The sequence below is a fragment of the Chanos chanos genome, chromosome 7, assembly GCF_902362185.1.
Source record: "Chanos chanos chromosome 7, fChaCha1.1, whole genome shotgun sequence".
In the NCBI taxonomy this organism is placed as follows: Eukaryota; Metazoa; Chordata; class Actinopteri; order Gonorynchiformes; family Chanidae; genus Chanos; species Chanos chanos.
In genome coordinates this window covers 8,571,102-8,590,135 of record NC_044501.1, presented here as the reverse complement: position 1 = coordinate 8,590,135, position 19,034 = coordinate 8,571,102, and the positions used below count along the sequence as shown (strand labels likewise).

General features: G+C 43.7%; 1 protein-coding gene across 1 annotated transcript in view; it reads right to left on the bottom strand.

The window, feature by feature from the left end:
- neurl1aa (neuralized E3 ubiquitin protein ligase 1Aa) overlaps positions 1–17,467 on the bottom strand; it is a 35,078-nt gene extending 17,611 nt beyond the window's left edge. The window contains exons 1-3 of the mRNA XM_030780574.1: positions 17,434–17,467; positions 8,374–8,615; positions 6,429–6,750 (exon numbers count right to left, since the gene is read on the bottom strand). Coding sequence (XP_030636434.1) covers positions 6,429–6,750; positions 8,374–8,615; positions 17,434–17,467 — 598 coding nt within the window. The remainder of the gene's footprint in view (positions 1–6,428; positions 6,751–8,373; positions 8,616–17,433) is intronic.
- Positions 17,468–19,034: the final 1,567 nt, after the last annotated feature.

The following is a 19,034-nucleotide window of genomic DNA, read 5'->3' as shown; positions in this document are numbered from 1 at the left end:
AACAGAGCCTTATCACAGCTACGGTGGCCATGTTAGGACATACAGGGCCTTTGGCAGTGGGGTGAGTGAGGTGGAGGGGGGGGGGGGGGGGGGGGTGGGCTAAGTTTGTGGGGTGGGGACATGAGGACAGCCAAATGGAAAACAGGCTGGCTTCTGATTTGTCTGTGACCACTCAGTAATGCCACATTTAACTCTCCTTCCAGAACTTGTCCAGATCTTTTCTGAAACATCATTTGACCTTATTCTTTACAGCTAGTTTTTTTTTCTTTCTTATGTTTTGTTTTTAAATACATCTAGATTTCAAAACACACAGTCAAAACAACATTTTGCTCGCTCTGGTTGCTGACTTGCAGCATCTGTTCGTTCTAATTTGTTTTCAGCCCTGGAGCGTTCAAACCATCCAAACAAATATCATTAGGCCAGTTTTGTCTCTATGTTATTCATACACAGACATCTTTGACCCCCATACTTCTTTATCTCTCTGCTGGCTGGCTGTTTCTGTCTACTTGACCTCGGCGTAATGCCTGTCCCCTTTTCGGTCTGTTATTTTTGGAGGGTTGAATTTTAAACATGGGACCGTCCAAACAGGACCATTATCCCGGAATGACTGGGATTAGCCAAGTCAAACTTTGGTGTCACTCAAAATTCTTCGATAAATCATAAAATTACGCTCTTTGCAAGTAAAACGGGGATAACAATACAATGGAATACTTTCATCTGACCATATGGGTGTCTACGAAAGTTTCTTGTACGCGTCTTTACGTTGGCTGGCTTTACGTGCTCAATCTCTCACGATCGGGGCCGCTTTGGCAAATAAACGGCGGCTATATTTATTAACTTGGCAAAGCCGGCTCGTAAATCTTCGCTCGTTGTCATTACAAATGTAATTATTCAACAACTAATTGTTCAACCATCATTCCTGCGAGAGATGTATCATTGAGCGGAGCAGGACCAAGTAAACAGAGGTACTGAACTTTGAAAACCACTCTTTCGTTCTCTCTCTTTCTAAACCTCTCCCTCTCTCTCTTTCTCTGACTGTATCCGTGTTCAACCGACGAATTTCTCCTAAAACCACAAAGATAAAAACTTGACCGGTCTTCTAAGTGGCACTTAAAATTCCAAACGGACACAATACTTAATTTAATCAGCGTCGCATTGCACGTGTGCTACGGCCACTGCGTGGACTTCTCTAACGGGACGTCGACCCATGTTCGAAAACGCTCGCTTGTGTTCTTCAGCGCCAGCAGTGAAAAATCCGTTTGTCCCACATGTCCCCTATTAAGCATTAACCGCACAGTGTGTACCATTCAATTGTTTGCAGCTCAATGGTTCTCACTCTGGGTAAAGACAAAAAAAAAAAAAAAAAACCCAAAAAAAACCTCAAACATGTAGAACATTCCACAGCTCAGAATGTGTCTGTGTTCACGCAGACAGGAAATACATCTATCAAGCAAAAAAAAAAAAAAAAGACATGGAACCTCAGCTCACTATCAGAGACCCTTGACGTGGTTCATTTGTTGGCTGTCACTAGCTGTGTCTGATTTGTGACTGTGGTGTGTGTGTGTGTGTGTGTGTGTGAAATACAGAGACAGACGAGGTAGAAGAGCCCAGTCTCTTCCTCTGACATACCTAACCTGAGTGATCTTTGGCGAGCGTACAGCTGGGCTCCTGCATCTATACGCTCCAGGGCAGACGGAGGTTAAAGTGCCAACGCGTCTGAAACCAGGCCCTCAAACAGCACGTTATCTCGACATACGTTTCCGTGGCACTGTTGGCATCGTTTTCGCCCTCTTTTTTTTTTTGTTTTGTTTTTTTTTTATTGGCCTGAAATGTTTTATTAGGTCAAAACAGACGACCTCGGGGAGTTTTCTGATACCTCGTCACGAACGAGCGAACATTCTGACACGTTCGGCCGATGTATAAACAAAACACTGACTCTTGCTTCTTCCCCTCTGTCCTTCTGTCATCCATCAAACTTTCACAGCTCGTTTGGCTGAGCGAGGGAGGGAGGGGGAAAAAAAAAAAGAAAGAAAAAAAGGAAAAGACTTTTTCTTCCATTTTGTTATGAGCCCGTCGCATTTACACAAGGCTACATACCACAATCACGTCCGATTCGTCCTACAAAATAAACAGTGCGCGTTGCCAAAATTAAAAAAAAAGGGGGGATGGCGGGTGGAAGCCCCTCGCTGAAATTAAGATGTTGGAACAATCGATTGGGTTTGAGGTTAGAAAGTCAGGCAATTCACAAGCGTCAAGGGCCCTTAGGTTTAAAACTTAAGCTCTGCGCTTTTTCCATGAGAACAATTACATTTGTACAGAATATCCATTTAAACTGATTTTGCTATTATACGCAATCACTCGGTCTCTAACCCAAGTTAAATCCTGGGTTCCACGGAGGAACAGTCCCCTTGGTCCGCAGGGCTAATTACATGTAATGCACTTACACGGCTTGAAATTACAGGATCTAAATCTATGGGAATCGACGGTCATTAGATTTATTCTGAAAATGACCGAAGCGAGCTGAGTGACAAGAGGAGTTAATTGCTTGCTGGGGTAATCAGGCCTGTATGGTCAGAAAACTCGGCGCAAAGGCATTCAGTGGACAAAACTCTCAGTCTGCCTCTAACATGGGGAATGTATGAGAAAATAGAGGAAAACTCAGTTAAGGCGTATGGTCGAATCCTGAAAAAAGAAAGAAGCGAATTATCTTTTGAAATCAGTTTATGAAAACAAAACAAAAAACAAAACAAAACAAAACAAAACAAAACAAAAGCATTCGATTCTAAACTGTTCGTGGAAAAATCTTTCATCGCCGAGCTGTCAGCTTTGTATTGTTCAGAACTCAATGTCGAGCAGCGTTTTTTGTCTCCGAGGACTCGGAAACCCCCTGGTGAAAGCTTGACTTCCTATGACAGCCTAAACCACTCAGAAGAGGAAAGCATTGTCACATACGCTGATCTGAAATCAGCCCTAGCATTTGGTCACAGATGTTAAAGGACCTTGAAGGATGGTCACAGAGCTGATCTCAGATCAGTCGTTAAGCCTACAGAGCCAAACCTACACTCTAGTCCAGAATTTCCAGACGCTGAATGTTGCAGACCCAAACAGTGCTGCCCAGAGAGTGACAGCGCCCTGGAGGAGGCCTCAGCTTTGGATATTTATTAAACAACATTCCTGCGTGCATGGGACTGCATTGCCATGGGGGACAGGTTCCTTTTGCACCCTTTACTCCAGCATCCCCCCCCCCCCGCCCAAATATTACGTTTAGCCCCGTTCAAGGCTACCGCTGGCGCACAGTAAATCAGGCGCTGCATGGCCGATGGCCCCGGGGCCTGTTCTACGCCTCCTATCTTCCCTCCTCCAGAGCGAACGCAGTCCTGAGGTGCTAGATTGGTTTATGACTGTTTATTACCAGAAACAGACATAAGCCAACCAGAAAGGAGAGTGCAAGCAAAGGCTAACCAAACCCCCCCCACCCCCAATCTCTCCCCCCCCCACCCCCCATCCCCCACCTCTCCACCTCTCCTCCCTCCCTTCGCCGCGAGTGGGAAAAAGAAAATAAACCGGTTAGCGTTAGCGGTTAGCGGAGGCAGATTTATCGGGCCCGTATTTCTCCTTGTCGGGGCTTCATTAGAGAGCGAGGGATCATAAGCGCCGCTCGGCACGTTGACGGATGTGTACGAAGGGGAAAATTGGCAAAAGGCGACTGTAATTCTGCCAAATTTCGAGTAGAGAGTTTTTCTCCCCGCGGGAAGGACGATGGGATATCAGCTCTCTCTCTCTCTCTCTCTCTCTCTCGGAAAGCTGCGAGAGTAACTTTAGGGCAAATATTCATGATGATTTGTACAGAATGTTTCTCCTTATCGGTAAAAATGCAAGTCTGAGGAGCAAAAATGTCACTTTTCACAAAGGCTTTTAGACAGGGCTACAGAATTATGATAGAACGTGGTAGAGAAACTTCTTTGCCTATGTAAAAGAAGGGAAAACCAGCAAACATAACCCCTCTGTACTATCTTTCTCAAGCGCATTGTAGTCCTTTTAGACATTAGCGCGATAGTACTTAGAAACTACGACGTCTTACACGCACAGGATGCGACGGTCACTCTGCGATTTCTCTATTTAACCACTTTCTTACACATCAAAACCTTAACAGTGATGACATACAAGTCGCTTATTAATTGCTAGTGAGAGTTTGACTGCAGGACTTTTCTAGAACCCCCAGTGGGCCAATCAGAACCTGCTGTAATCCGAGCCACAGGTAAGACCGCACTGAGACGGGCTTAGGGGGTTTGAATCGACTCTCGGCCGACGATAAGATGATCTCGGCGACTGTCTGGGGCTTGAGGGCGGCCGTAAAGTCGCTGTGGAGGAAAAATGAAGGATTTACTAACTGTCTGCTCGGTAATGGAGAAAGGGTTACCGCAGCAGAGCAAACCTGTCCTGACACAGGAGAGCATGGCAACCGTTAAATTACATTAAGGACATGTGTAACGCGGCACAGACGCCAGGGGGACTTCACCAAAAACTCACCTTATTCAGGAGGACAGATGACTCTGCTGAGCCCAACAGAAACTGACGCGTGTGTGTGCGTCTGTGTGTGTGTCTGTGTGTGTGTGTGTCTGTGTGTGTGACTTTAAGTCTCAGGTGCACCTTGCAGATTTGGAATGTAATCAAGCCTGGAACATGGCTATATGCTTCTGCTCCTTCTATAGGGACATCTGGTCTAAAAAGAGCTTACATACACCTGAAGTGTTACTGTCAATATGACGCAGTGTGGTATTATCCGTTGACTTTAAAGGCAACACAGTCTGAAAATGGTTTTACGCTACGAACCTGATTTTCACGGACAGAAACAACCGGATTCATCTGCTGTCACAGAGAGCCACAGTGAAGTGGACACGAAACAAAAGCGCTCTCTGTTAAAAAACTATTAAAGAAGACGGAGCTTAAACAGATGAATGTACGTACAGAGATGGTTCTGCCTGACGTTACGTGGCTGGATCTTTGCTTTGAAGGCAGCGGGGTGAAGCTTTCAAGGCTTCTTAAGTGACAGAATGTGTTAGTGATCGATTTAAGCAAAGCAGAACTTGGAAAAAAAAAAAGACACAAGCTTACTCAGAGCTCAAGGTTTTTTTTGTTTTTTTTTTTAAACTTCCACAGTAATGTGAAGTGAAGCTTCTCTCTGCTATACCGCGTATGATTCAAGCTCAAAGGGACTACTGTTTAATCTTTGATCTCTTGCGTTGAGGAAGAGCAGGTTTTCCAGTGTAGTCTGAATGGAACAGGCAAAGTGCACTCGTGACCTCGTGTTTCCAAAACCCTGAGTAGATTCAGAGTCTTCTGGGGAAATGACTGGTTTGTGACTGTTCGGAATGTTCTGTTGTTCACTGTCTCTCTCTCTCTCTCTCTCTCTCTCTGTCTCTCTGTCTCTCTCTCTCTCTTTTTGGTGTGACTCACTTTTGGACCCCAAATGACTGCCCACAGCACAGAGTATATCGAGGAATATATCCATTCAGTGGTGCATGTCATGTCATCCTATGGGGCCCCGGAAGGCCAAGAGCTTTAGATAAAGACCTACACACACACACACACACACACACACACAGACATACACACACACCCCCACACACACACCCACCCACACACATAGAGATAGCCAAGGTAGAGAGGCCACTGTCAATTGGCTGGGTTTGCAATTAGGATAAATGTGCTATCTATAGACCATGTGACCCCATTCTAATATTAGCCTGTGGCTATGACAGTATTAGAGCCTCAGGGGGCAGAAACATTCACAACACTCTCCGAACATCAAAGGCCAGCCTATGGCATGCCATGCTAAGCTATGCTACACATTTCCGCTGCTATGCTGTCATTGCACTCGCAGAAGCGCAGCAACGCGACTTAACTGTTGTGTCAAGTGTTTAACAAAAGGCTGGTTAAATGACTACAGAGAACGACAAAATATTCACAGAACTGAACACACCAATTCAACACTGAGCGTGAACAAACAGCTTGAGGTGGTTTGTAATCATAAAAAAATTGGGCTTAGAGAAGCAAACATTTGTAGCGATACTGTAAACTACTAGCACATCTGTTTGTCTAACGTAAGTAGTCACTGTCTAAATGCTAATTTCAAACAGGTGTTTGATAACATTTAAGACATGATTCCATACCCTTGTAAAACTGCTTGAACGAGACCCACATTAACAAGGGCACTGAACAAATGTCTATACCGCACCTACAAATCCTTGTACGATGTGATGTATTCCCTATTTCGAAGCACTTATAACTAGTTAGCTAAATCAACTAATGTTTTCATTTTCATTCTGTCGATATGTACCCTGTTCCTGGCATCCACGTTACCATGGCAGCCACTGTGGCTCTGAGGGGGGGGGGGGGGGGGTGGGTGTCTTTTCTGTTCTACTCACCCAGGAGCTGGACACCTCTGGTGAGGCCGTAAACGTCGATTAGAGCCCACAGTGGCTCCATGGTGCGTACGCCGCTGAAAAACAGCATGGGACTGGAGTCATTGATGCGGTAGAACACACGACCCTTCTTGTCAACCCAGAAGGCGATGAGGTTTCCCTCGTTGGCGAACTCCTCGGGTAGGGCTTTGGCCCAGAATCCGCTCTGGGACACCAGGTCCGGGCAGGCGTACTTGGGCAGGCTGTCCGGGTTGATGCGGGACGGGTCTTTGGACGTGAAACCCAGTCGGAGAGCTCCACTCCAACAACACTGCTTCTTAGTGATCTGTGGAGAAAAGTCACGGTGACTTGTGCACTAGTTATACCGATAACAAACAGCGACCGTCAAAAAACGAAACATGTCGTCTCCCCCCGTAAGCGGAAATGGAATGATGTTAAGTCGTGGAATGAGAGGTATAAAGAGTAAAATTTAGATCACACATAGCTCTCCTGAGTTCCACCGTGAGTTCTGAAGATGATGTTTCTGAATATTTACACATTTATCCTTACAGCTGCTTTGCCAGTGACCGTGGTGATGCAATAGCCCTACCATGATTCTGACCGATCAGAGATAAGATCAGGATAAGAGCTAATTATTACATAATGTTTGCACTGTACAGCTACATCAGTGTAGGAGACACTAAGAATTACTCTGCTAATAGAAAAAGATTCCTCTGTAATTCCAAGTCTGAACACCAGTATATTTACAAAAACTATAAGAACATCTATACATGGATAGCATTACTGCTTCAAAACAGTGCCTAGAAAAAAAACCTTCCTTGATGTGTTTTGACAACAGTCTAAAAGCCTCACTGATAGGAAAGCCAAAAATATGCTGTGTTTGTAGTGGGGACTGGTCTGTTTTGAGTAACCATGTAGTGACCAGGACATTGACTTGAAAAAACATGTTAAGATCAAGGTGGCTGTTGTTATAGTAACAGAACAGGATTCTGGAAAATGTGTTCGCGGCTGAAACAGTCATATCTTCTGCGCGTATTGCAAGGTACAACCGGTTTAACTATTTTGAGAGTTACTGTGAGGGCCTGGCTGGGTGAAGGGAGTTTATTCCTTGCTTTCGCTTTGTTGACGCGCTGGATTCAGAGGTGGAAACTCGCTAAGCTTCTTTAGGACACAGGAGCAAGCGCAGAGACGGAGGAGGAGCAGATGACAGACAAGAGTAGGATTTACCTGCTCAATCTCATTAAGGTTGTGTGAAGATGTGTCTGTTGTGTGTCTGTTGTGTGTGTGTGTGTGTGTGTGTGTATGTGTGTGTGTGCGCGTGTGCGTGAAGAAATGAAGGTCATATCCTTCTTGTGTACCTCCATTCTGTGTACTTGAGACAGAGTGTGAGTGAGTGAGTGAAAGAGAGAGAGAGAGAGAGAGAGAGAGAGAGAGAGAGAAAGAGAGACAGACAGAGAGGTAAATAGTAGTTTATATGTCAGTGTCTTTTGATCTCTTGCAGTACCAGTATGCAGAGCAGCTTGCATGTGGATATGTTTGCATGTATGTACAGTCCAGTGGAATTGATCCCACTGCAATACTACTGTGTGTGTGTTGGTGTGTGTGTGTGTTTGGTGTTTGTGTGTGTGGGCGTGTCAACTGTTTGTCAGAAGACACTGCTACAGTGCAAAGGCAGACCTGTCACGTGTATGTGTGTGTGTGTGTGTGTGTGTGTGTGCGTGCGTATGTATATTTGTTGAGTGCATTTGCATCTGTATGTTTATGTAAATGTGCAAATGTTTGCACATGCATGTGTACGTCTATATGTACATACGTCTGTGTTTGTGGTGCATGCACGCATACATTCGCATTCGTATGTGCGTTTATCTGAACATCCACAAGTGTCGTAAGACATAAAATTGCTGTATATTACGCAACCCTCCCCCAGGGCGCGTGTATATTTGCCTACCTTCAAGCGAACCTGTTCATACAGGGCTATGGGCCGGTTGCTGAAGGTGATGGCATTGCAGAAGCTGGCCTGTCTCTTCACTGTTCTCTGGGCCAGATCCATAACGATCTGGGACCCTTTGGCGTTGGGATGGAAGAGCAGCGGACTGACTGGCATACCCCCGCCAGGCTGGACTGGCAGACATCTCTTAGTCTTATGGTGACACCGGTGAGTGGTGGATGGGAATGGCCCGCCTAGAGAGTCTGAGAGAGAGAGAGAGAGAGAGAGAGAGGGGGAGAGAGAGAGAGAGAGAAAGGGAGAAGGAGAGGGAGAGGGAGAGGGAGAGGGAGAGAGAAAGAGAGGGAGAGAAAGGGAGAGAGAGGGAGAGAGAGAGAGAGAAAGGGAGAGGGAGAAGGAGAGGGAGAAAGGTAGAGGGAGAGGGAGAGAGAGAGAGAGGGAGAAGGAGAGGGAGAGGGAGAGAGAGTAAGGGAGAGGGAGAAGGAGAGGGAGAGGGAGAGGGAGAGAGAGAGGGAGAGAGAAAGGGAGAGGGAGAAGGAGAGGGAGAGAGAGAGGGAGAAAGGTAGAGGGAGAGGGAGAGAGAGTAAGGGAGAGGGAGAAGGAGAGGGAGAGGGAGAAGGAGAGGGAGAGGGAGAGGGAGAGGGAGAGGGAGAGGGAGAGGGAGAGAGAGAGGGAGAGAGAAAGGGAGAGGGAGAAGGAGAGGGAGAGAGAGAGGGAGAAAGGTAGAGGGAGAGGGAGAGAGAGAAAGGGAGAGGGAGAAGGAGAGGGAGAAGGAGAGGGAGAGAGAGAAAGGGAGAGGGAGAAGGAGAGGGCGAGGGAGAGGGAGAGAGAGGTAGTTAATTAAATTAAATGTTGATTTAATGTCTCTGTACGTAATCCGATTTCACTTAGCCCTGGCTTCAAACCAGCAAACTTTTTTTTTGTATTTCCACCAAATTTCGAAGTTTTTATTTATTTATTTTTTTTAAACAAAAAAAGGATCTTACGAGAACTGAGAGTTCAAAGAGTTTCCAGCTGTTTATTTGAACAGTGATGTTGCCTTTACACAGTCAAACTGAAGCCTGCCATTGGTTTTCAGATCAATAAACCAAATCTAATCCCATCAGGTTATTGGGCAGTTGGTTTGATCTGACCCATTTACAGTCTGTAGTGTGCGATGACCTCTCGGGTCTGGCACGCTGATTTTTTTTTTTTAGTCTGTGTTACTAGTCTGGATTATTCTGGATGAGAGCCACGTTTCGGAACGGACTGTACTGCCAAAAAAAAAAAAACGATTTTCAAGGCGAAATAGCGTTTGCACCTCTCCAGTTCGGATTTAAGGTTCGTGACTTTTAGTCTGTACTGATGAAAACTAACACTTCATCACAAAATATGGCTTGTGGGTTGTGTAATGCACCCTGCGTTCGAAAATAGCTTTGTCTAGTGGTGCTGGTTTGGCTGTTGGCAGCAGCTTTAAAGATGATGTCAAAAACCAATGGCAGAGATGGCCAATCTGTCGGGTCCTGTTCTGTACACTCTATAAATGACTGTTTTGCTTTAGGATTAGCTTAAAGTTGAGGAAATGCAACTTCTGATTCTTACAGTTCATAGTACTGAAACATCTCTGCACTGTGGTCGTAAACTCAAACTATCCTTCCATTCATGGCATTACCGGAGAACAAGAACCTCAGTGCCTTCCCCCAGAACGTTCTAGCACACAGTAAAGCTGTCACTGTAAAGACGTCGTGATTTGTTTTCGTCGTGTCTGTGATTCTTTGTGCGCAAACTGTGCGATTTGTGAGATTTTAAGAGCGGTGGATGTTGAATGTTGGCCCACCGTCTGTGGACTTCCTGGGCTACGCAGATAAAGCTGTGCTGAGATCTCCACCTGCTTTCATTCTATTGAATCGATGATGAACAAAAAAAAACCAAAAAAAAAAAGGCTGCCCACCACCAAACACACACACACACACACACACATACACACAAACAGATACACAAAGACCCCCCCCCACCACCCCCACACACACAGGCACGCACGTAAACAAACAAACACACACAGAGATATACAAAGACCCCCCACCACACACACACACCCACACCCACACACACACAAGCTCTCTCTTATCTGACTGTGGCTCACCCACTTTCTCTGCACAAAACAAAACAAAACAAAAAAGACAATAATCCATCCCAAAAGGCCTATAAACATTGTGTGTGTGCGTGTGTGTGTCCGTGTGTGTGCGCGTGTCTGTGCATGTGTGTGCGTGTCTGTGCGTGTGTGTGTGTCAAATGGGACTTGCTCATTGTGTGTTACACACATGGTCTGGCCAGATTAAAACCAAAGCGCGAACAAGTGAAAAAGGCCCCAGCTGGACAGAATCAAATGGAAGTTAAGCGCGATCTCATGTTTCCGTAGCAACAAAAGTCTCCACGTACTCAAGGCTAGGACCGTGATTTTTTTTTTTTTCTTCCGCCTTCTTCATCCTCCAGTACAAAAAACGCAGCACATTAATAATCAGACAAAAATGGTATCACCGAAGCAAAGAATCTTCCAATGATTTTCAAGGCCTAGCTCCAGCTGTCATGCCCAGTTAATAAAAGCAAACATACTACCGCATGGAGACATAAGATCAAGCTGTACTCGAACCTGCTGTAAATAGAACCTGTATAGAATCTAAGAACAACAAATAAAAAAAGAATATGACGTTGATCTCCCGTCTGCGAAGAAAGAACACTGTTCCCTCGAGCTACGGAACTCACGTACACCATTAATGTCACAATATCTCTCACAATGCCCATTCATTTATCAAGCAACCAAGCAACAGTGGAACATCACTTACATAAGAACACGCAACATAACAGCGTTCCGGAACAAATCTAATTGTACAGCGTACAGATCTGCTTCAGGGGATGTGAGAAATCTATAGCTGATAATTCAGTCAATCTTTATGCGCAATTTCAGCGTTAAAAGGGTTTTCTTCCATCTGCGTGTCGACGCATCTTTAGGATTCAGCTGAAAGCTTTCTTAGCAATCTATCACAGGTCTAAGCCATATTAACCCAAACTTACTTTACTTTCTCATCTATTCAGATTAAGCACTTAGCCAGAGAGAATAACAATCATTCTGGAACATTCTGTGGTTTAGGAGACTACATTCCCATATGGGAAAAAAATATTATATTCCAAATACACATTTATCAAAAATATATTCAAGAGTGCCAGTTTCGAATACTGATGTCGATGTTGTTTTTCCTTTTTTTTTTTTTTTTTGTCTTGTGGAAATTCATAATTATTTCCAGCGGATAAAAGAAAGTGCCAAAGTACATATTAACTACAACCTACTTGTTGAAAGTCAGGAACACTCAGTGTATTTGTGGTTTAAAACCAAGACGAGGCCTTTTCAGGTTCCAGAGAACCTCTTTGTCTTCGGCTGCCATACGTTTGACACAATGACAAATATCGACTCCAGGCGTTTACATTCGACGCGTAATTATCTACTCACGGGACAAAACAGTAACAATGTGGTAAGCAATACAGTCCAACCCAACTGTTATTCATGTGTTCTCAGACTCCCAGTGGAGGTAGCTTGAGTCGATGTCCGAATACGAGACTGGAAATAGATGCTCCTTCTCCAGAGGAAGGCGACAGAGCCGTGGTTTTTTTTTTTCATTTGCCTGTTTGTACCAAACCTGACCAGCTGCTCCTGTCACTAACCTGTAGTAGCCTAATTAGTCTGACAGGTCCAGTATGGTTTTACACACCTCTAAAAAAGGTCAGAGATGTCACGTGATGTGTACACACAAACGTCGTGCGCGTACACTCCAGCGCGCTTTGAGGCAGGCCGTGTGTTTCCACAACAAAAAGCGTTGTGTTTCACTCAAAAGCGTTTACAAGAATACATATGCTGGTGAAGAAAAAAAAAACCCCAAAACATTAAAAAAAGGGTAAGGGTCAAGCATGCAGGTCACCTTGCCAACGATTATGCTGCTGTGAGTTCTGAATGAGAACGTTTCTTCCATGCCGGGGCACGTGTAACTTTCGGTTCAGTAACCCGGCCAAGTGAGTCAGTGTGGGGGTATTACAGTGATATGCAAATCAAGTTATAACAGTTGGTTATTCAAATATTTACCCAGGATGCTACGACCTGACTCCCAGAGACTGGGACTTTCTGTTTAATAAAAGCATATATTTACTCAAGGGTTTTTAATATACGTTTCTCAGCTATGAAAATCATATTTGTGAGGATATGAAAGACAGCATATCATCCAGTGCGGGGAACAGAAAGTGTGTGGATTTGGCATTTGCTTCAAGCAGCCATGAATGGACTTCATCTTTACTGCCAGAACAAGCTTTTTTTTTTTTTTTTAGACTTTATTTTTACCCATTATTTTCAATCCATCTTTGGTTTAAAGGGTTTTAGACGGACCAAAAAACGAGATAGATGAGGAACAGGTCAGACACCTGACACTAGAAATTTCGAGGTCTAAAAAGGAACAAACTCAAGTAAGCGTCAATAAATTTAGACCAAAAAAAAAGCTGCGAAGGGACGTTTCATCAAAGACCGAGACGAGAACTGTTTCCCTGAACACGGAGTCCTAATAACACTGTATTATAATCAAACCGTAGTTCCGAGAGGCCACGTGACCAAACACATCATCGTGGCAACGACTTACTGTAGTTGACGTGTGGATAGAGAAGTACCGTTGCCGTGGCGAAGGCCGTGAGCCTATCGTTTGCAGAAAGAGGAATAGACAAGCCTCCCACTTAGTTTCAGCGAAATGCTACACAAAGCCATCTGCATGTACCATCGACCTGGAAACTCTCTCTCTCTCTCACACACACACACAAAGCGTCAAGGTTGTTTTGGCGTGGGCCCAAGAGAAAATTGTTTGTGTATTTATTTTTAAAATACTTAAAATGTCAATAACAAAGGCACAGCCTTTAGGTCAGTGTAGGCGTGCGTTTTGTTCAAACTGTAAAAGTTCTCCTTAAAATGTCTCGGGAAAGGTTTATGTGACTCTAGCTGGTGAGAGATAAATAGACGTAAAGTTTAGACACAAAATTTGGATGTTAAGCAGACGTCTCTTCTCTGAGAACACATGTAATATGCATAAGAAAGCAAGTGGTTGGCTGATTTTCTGATTTTTCCATCCAAAAGTCTTCCGTGTCTGAAAGCGCCTGCCTTGAAACCAACCAACCAGCCAAACATAAAAAAAAAATTATCGATCTTTTTAACTATGACATTCAATACGTTTTCTCTGTATTTACCGTGGTCAGGCGGATTTTACTGTTTGAAGGCGTCTGAGGGTGATTATGATTATGAAGACGTTTACACACCCCCGTTAGGCTCGGGGCTCATGACAGGGCTGTTTGCAAAGTCTGCCTCGACTGTGCAGTTTAACTTTAAACAAACTTTAATCAAACGGCGGCGGCACGGCAACAGTTATAATCAAATAAGCACCCCGGAGTAAACGACATTTTCCAGACGGGTGTAAGCACCACAACGACTGTGCACCAAAGAGAATCTATTTGCTCTCCCAGGCTGTGCGACCACTCCTTCACATTAAGTGTCCTTAATCCCACTGGATTACTCTAACAGCTAATCTATTGTACATCGTACCAACAGTGGATGGCAAATAAAAGAAAAACTGCATTCAGATATTTCACAAAGTGTGAACACAAAGACTTCAGTCAACTACTGTAAGAACACGTATGTTTTCTTTGTTGTAGTCATTAGACAAACTCACACTGTACAGAAGCACCAACACATGAGATGAACTCGCTTCGCTATGACGTCATATTTATTCTGAGGACAGGTTTTTGCACGCATGCATTTAGAATATCCACAGTCGATCACTTCTGAATGTTAAATTCAGTAAAAAGCACCAAAGTTAGAGGCAATGCTATGGTCTCTACAACTCCATTACTAAGAATAGCTGCTACCTGCAGGTCATGCCGTTGAACTATTTACTCATACCATTTGACATTCCTGTCGGTTGACTCTCCCTGGCCGCCTCTACATAGGTTCGATCATAACAAAAAACATGTTTTTTTTATCAGCTGTAGATAAATGAAACATCAGTTCTGTGTATAGCATGATGGTGCTAAGTATAAATATTGTCAGTGGGAAGCCGAGTAATACAGTACAGTACGGAGGGAGAACGACACGTCCCATCATATAAATGGAGCTATTAGCAAAAAGCCATTTATTAGACGCGGCAAAAGAGACAGTGGCATATAAATAATTTAGATGTTAACGTCATGGCATAATGACCGGGACAGAACAACTCAACAGATGCATGCTGTGCAGACACCTTGGCACTCCCACACACACACACACACACACACACACGCACGCACATTGAGATCATCCGGGATGACGTGTTATACTAATCTAATGAAGAGAGCTATGGTACATACAGAAGGAATACGTATACTGTTTAGAAGAAAGGCAGAGTATTCCTGTTGTTCCTCTATACAGTTTAAAGTTGAAACCTCAGCTGCAGCCCGTGTGTAAAATTAGGCTGCCCGTTGGAAACACTACCTACTGCTAGTTCTTTGTTTATTTTTTCTTTTATTACTTATTTATTTTTATAGCGATTTCCGGTGTGCTGTGTGGTATGCAGTTCCAAACACTGAGATTTTTTAATGACAAGATGTTCGGTTCTTCTTTCCAAACAGCATGTAATTTCCAGTCACAATTTACGACGGATCTGATACTTTTTTAGATAATCGCCTGCATGCACCCTCACTGTGTCTGGTACCAACTGCTTAATAGAGCGCTGTATGCCACACTAATAAAAACCAGGATGCAGTCGACGTCATAGTCTGTTCTCTCGTTGCCCTTCAGGTGATCTGTTTCAAAGATAAACACGAAGCGCTGCTTTCAGGCTGTCTGCTTCTTAAACCTAACGCATAAATTAATTATAATTTTCGCACAAAAAAACCCTACACGCACACACACAGACACACAGAGAGAGAGAGAGCGAGCGAGCGAGCGAGAGAGAGAGAGAGAGAGAGAGAGAGACGCCAGGCATGGTTACTAAGCAACAGTGCCACCTGACCCTAAGACATATGTTTCTGTCACACCATGGTAACGGAGTGTGATCAGTACAAGGGGGGATTTTACAGCCTTACACCTCTCTCGTGTTCTATGGCTCTCGCGCATTCATTTAAGGTCATTGTACGTAACGACATCTCTCTGTCATAACAACGAAGACCTTTTCTTGCAAGCATCGTCAGTGTTTAATGTAACAGCAAACAGATATATGAATACACAAACGTTTGTGTTCGTCATCTACATTCACTTCAACCTTTCCTGTCTTCTCAAAGACGCCTCTCTGAATCGATTCATTTTAACAAGTAGGTTTACAAATAAACTGAGTAACATCAACTCAGCGAGGATGAAATAAAGTGTTCTTGCTGAATTTAATATGATTTGCAAAAAATTACACTCGTTGCCAATAAGTATTTTTAATTGATTAATTTATGTATTTATAGATCTGCACGTCAAAATATTTGTGTTGTGTGTTCTCGTTTAGAACTGTGTCTCATGACTGAGGCAATTCAATTTGATCCCTACAGGAACGAAGATCAACTGTCCAAACCTGATTTCAGACAGAGAACGATTCATTGACCATAGATAGCCAATCTGGGTGTGCACAAGAAAAAGTGCACACACTCAATCATTTTATCAACAGGGATTCAGTTTTCCAAGCAGGCTAAAATAGTTGGGACCGATGAACCATACTGCTTGGGTTAGCGAGAGTACACAGAGGGATTTTTATAGTGCCAAAATCTCTAAATTTCTGTTGACTTCATTTTGAGACCCTATAACATCACAGGTGATTCAAATCAGAAACAATGCAAAATATCTGTTTTGTAAACAGTTTTATAAGAGTGATGCAGATTTATCACTTTTTGTCAACGGTTGTAAAAGTCGACAGCCTATTCCTGTCGAGAAGGGACCCACAGAACAGGGCGTCTCTTAATAGGAGCCTCATAAAGACGCCGAATAACCTTGAGAGATCGCGAGCTGTAGCTTGTTGCAACCAGTTCTTATTTACCTAATTGGATAAATCACCACGCTTTAATTAGACCAGATGATCACGTGGAGTGGAACCGCAAAGGTTGGAGCTTAACCTCCTGTCCACGTCACGTACTATGGCAGAGAGCACACACCTGACCAGACAATACATGTACTGTATACAGCCTACAAGTTTATCCGTCCTGCAATTCAAACCTGAAACATACAAGATCCGTGATGGATAAGTATAAGACATTTCAGATGGGAGACCAATGTGTTGACAGACGCGTTTAGGCACCTCAGAAACATATAATGACTGGAAAATGAATCATATTTTCCGGCAAATATGTTTGTTATGGAAATGGCTGTAATTGTCCTGAAGCACAACATGTAATTTTAAGTACTTATGACAAATATCAACAATGTGATATAGGTTCGTGTGTAGCCTAAGACAAAACATAGATTTATTGATTTTGTTGGCCTCGCACACGAGCCAGCTGTGCGCAGCTAGTAAACAGTAAGGTAGTGGAAAATCCACACGAACGAGGCGCCTACTAAAATTCTCTTTTTCCTAGCGAACGAGGGAATCCCCACAAATTCCACACTCTTTCTCACGCTCCGCGCAGCTACGCCGTTATGTCTGGCAGAAAGAGGAACAGGAGAGCCTTGAAAAAAAATCATGCAATATGCTCTCAAGCCAAACATGTCTTCATGGGAAAATTGACCTTCTTATGAGACGCCAAAAGACGGTTAACGAGAATTCCCACATGGTTATCACGAATAAGTAATATTTCCCTTTCAGTTCAGATGTACGTATATGTATGATGTTCACTAATATGCGTGCGTATGAACGATCTGCGTGCGTTCCTGACACTTAAGGTAGATCTACAGAGACTAATGTAACGTTCTTTAGCTTGTTTGAAAGCTTTGCGGGCAAATATTATATCCTGCATAGAAAAATCAGTAACAGGACGTGACAACAGCACATTAAATAAATATAGATTGTCAGCCTATGCAAAACGCAACGGTTATAGATTACAGTCGGACTTCCTCACCGTACAAGGCATTTCTCGTTATTTGGCCTCCCATGACTCAACGCCGGTAGGTTCTCCCGATCTCCGTTCTTAATTCCCCGATTATTTTGCTTTGAAGTCGCTATAAACCCATGACTTCGGCATTATTATCTTGTCCAAAAGCCCTGTGTCGCCCTCGGAACAGATGTAAACAGACGAACACTCCTACTTGACGTTGAGAGTACGGGCGGTCCGCTCCTCATTCACTGTAAGCTCGCAGCAGGCACCAGCTTCACACCTTCATTTACATAAAAGGTGGAGTCAGCGAGGGCTGTCAGTACCGTTTCTCGCCTCCTTATAGGTCTTATCACAACCGTCTTCTCCGCTAGAATATAAACTGTACGACATACCTAAGTTCTACTGCCGCTGAGTCAGAAATACCTTGCAGTATATAACATAATGGATCCACATTGTTGATTTAAAACCACAGAATTAACGAAGAACATTCATACTGTTTTGTCGTGGTATAGCCTAACTGAACACTGCATAAACTTAAGGGAAGAAAGTCGATCAGTGAGTCAGTAAAAATATCCTTTAGACATAGTCTTACTACCATTTGTGGCTACAGTGACATACAGTGCATTTAGTGCTAGCATGTTGTGTTTAATTATTTGATAATGGAGTAGTTTCATTAGCGTGAGATCAAAGGCAAACTGTTTTATACTTGTCAAGTACACTATGGTCAAAGCCCAACAAAAGAGAATGTGATTTGCAGGGGTTTCAGGAGCTCCTGAGGAAACTGGACCAATTCTCTCCTCTCTGTATTGGAGAACTCTCTGCTTGCCCATACTCTAACAGACAAACCAAGTGAACGTCAAAAAAAGGGTCACACAACCTCACCTTTCACTCATCGAGGTTTCAGTACACCCTGGTTGTACAACAACTCAACAACAGCACTGTCCTCTTCTGAGAAAGTCCTCTTTTCAGAGAGGGTTTTGATTGGCTAATGACCATCTGAGTAGCCACACCGATAGGTTACTGATAGGTCACAATCTGTACTTTCGCTACTTAAACTACAACTTAGATTTCCAACAGCTCAGGCGGTAACTATGGCATCCATTCCCTCATTAGCTATGATTTTAGCAAACAGTAATCAGCTACGACTAGAGAATTTTGATTGTGGTCCATTTGGAAGTGGAAATATCTCATTTGGATCAAATTTTAAGACATACACACCCTGTACACCACAACACTATTCTTCTTGAAGACTGAAGAACAAAGAGAATTAGACTACTGGACAATATGATATGTCTGTATCCGATCATTACAATGGTGCCTCGTCTGTGTTTACAACGTTTGAGCGTTAGCGATAATGTTTACTCTATGTCATCTTCTCCCTTTTTATGCGAGCAGAAAAACGGAACAATAATAAGCTCTTGGCCCTGGCGTTCAAAACACAACGACTTTGATCAAAATGAAATCACTGGTTCGCAGCCGAACAGTTTGGGTTGGTACCACAAATTAGGCGTTTCCCTCCGCCACACACACATGGCCTGCACATTTTTCCCCCCTCACGCCGCCATTACGCTCCATGTACACATACAATATTTCATCAGTGTCAGATCATGTGGATGGCGACGCTT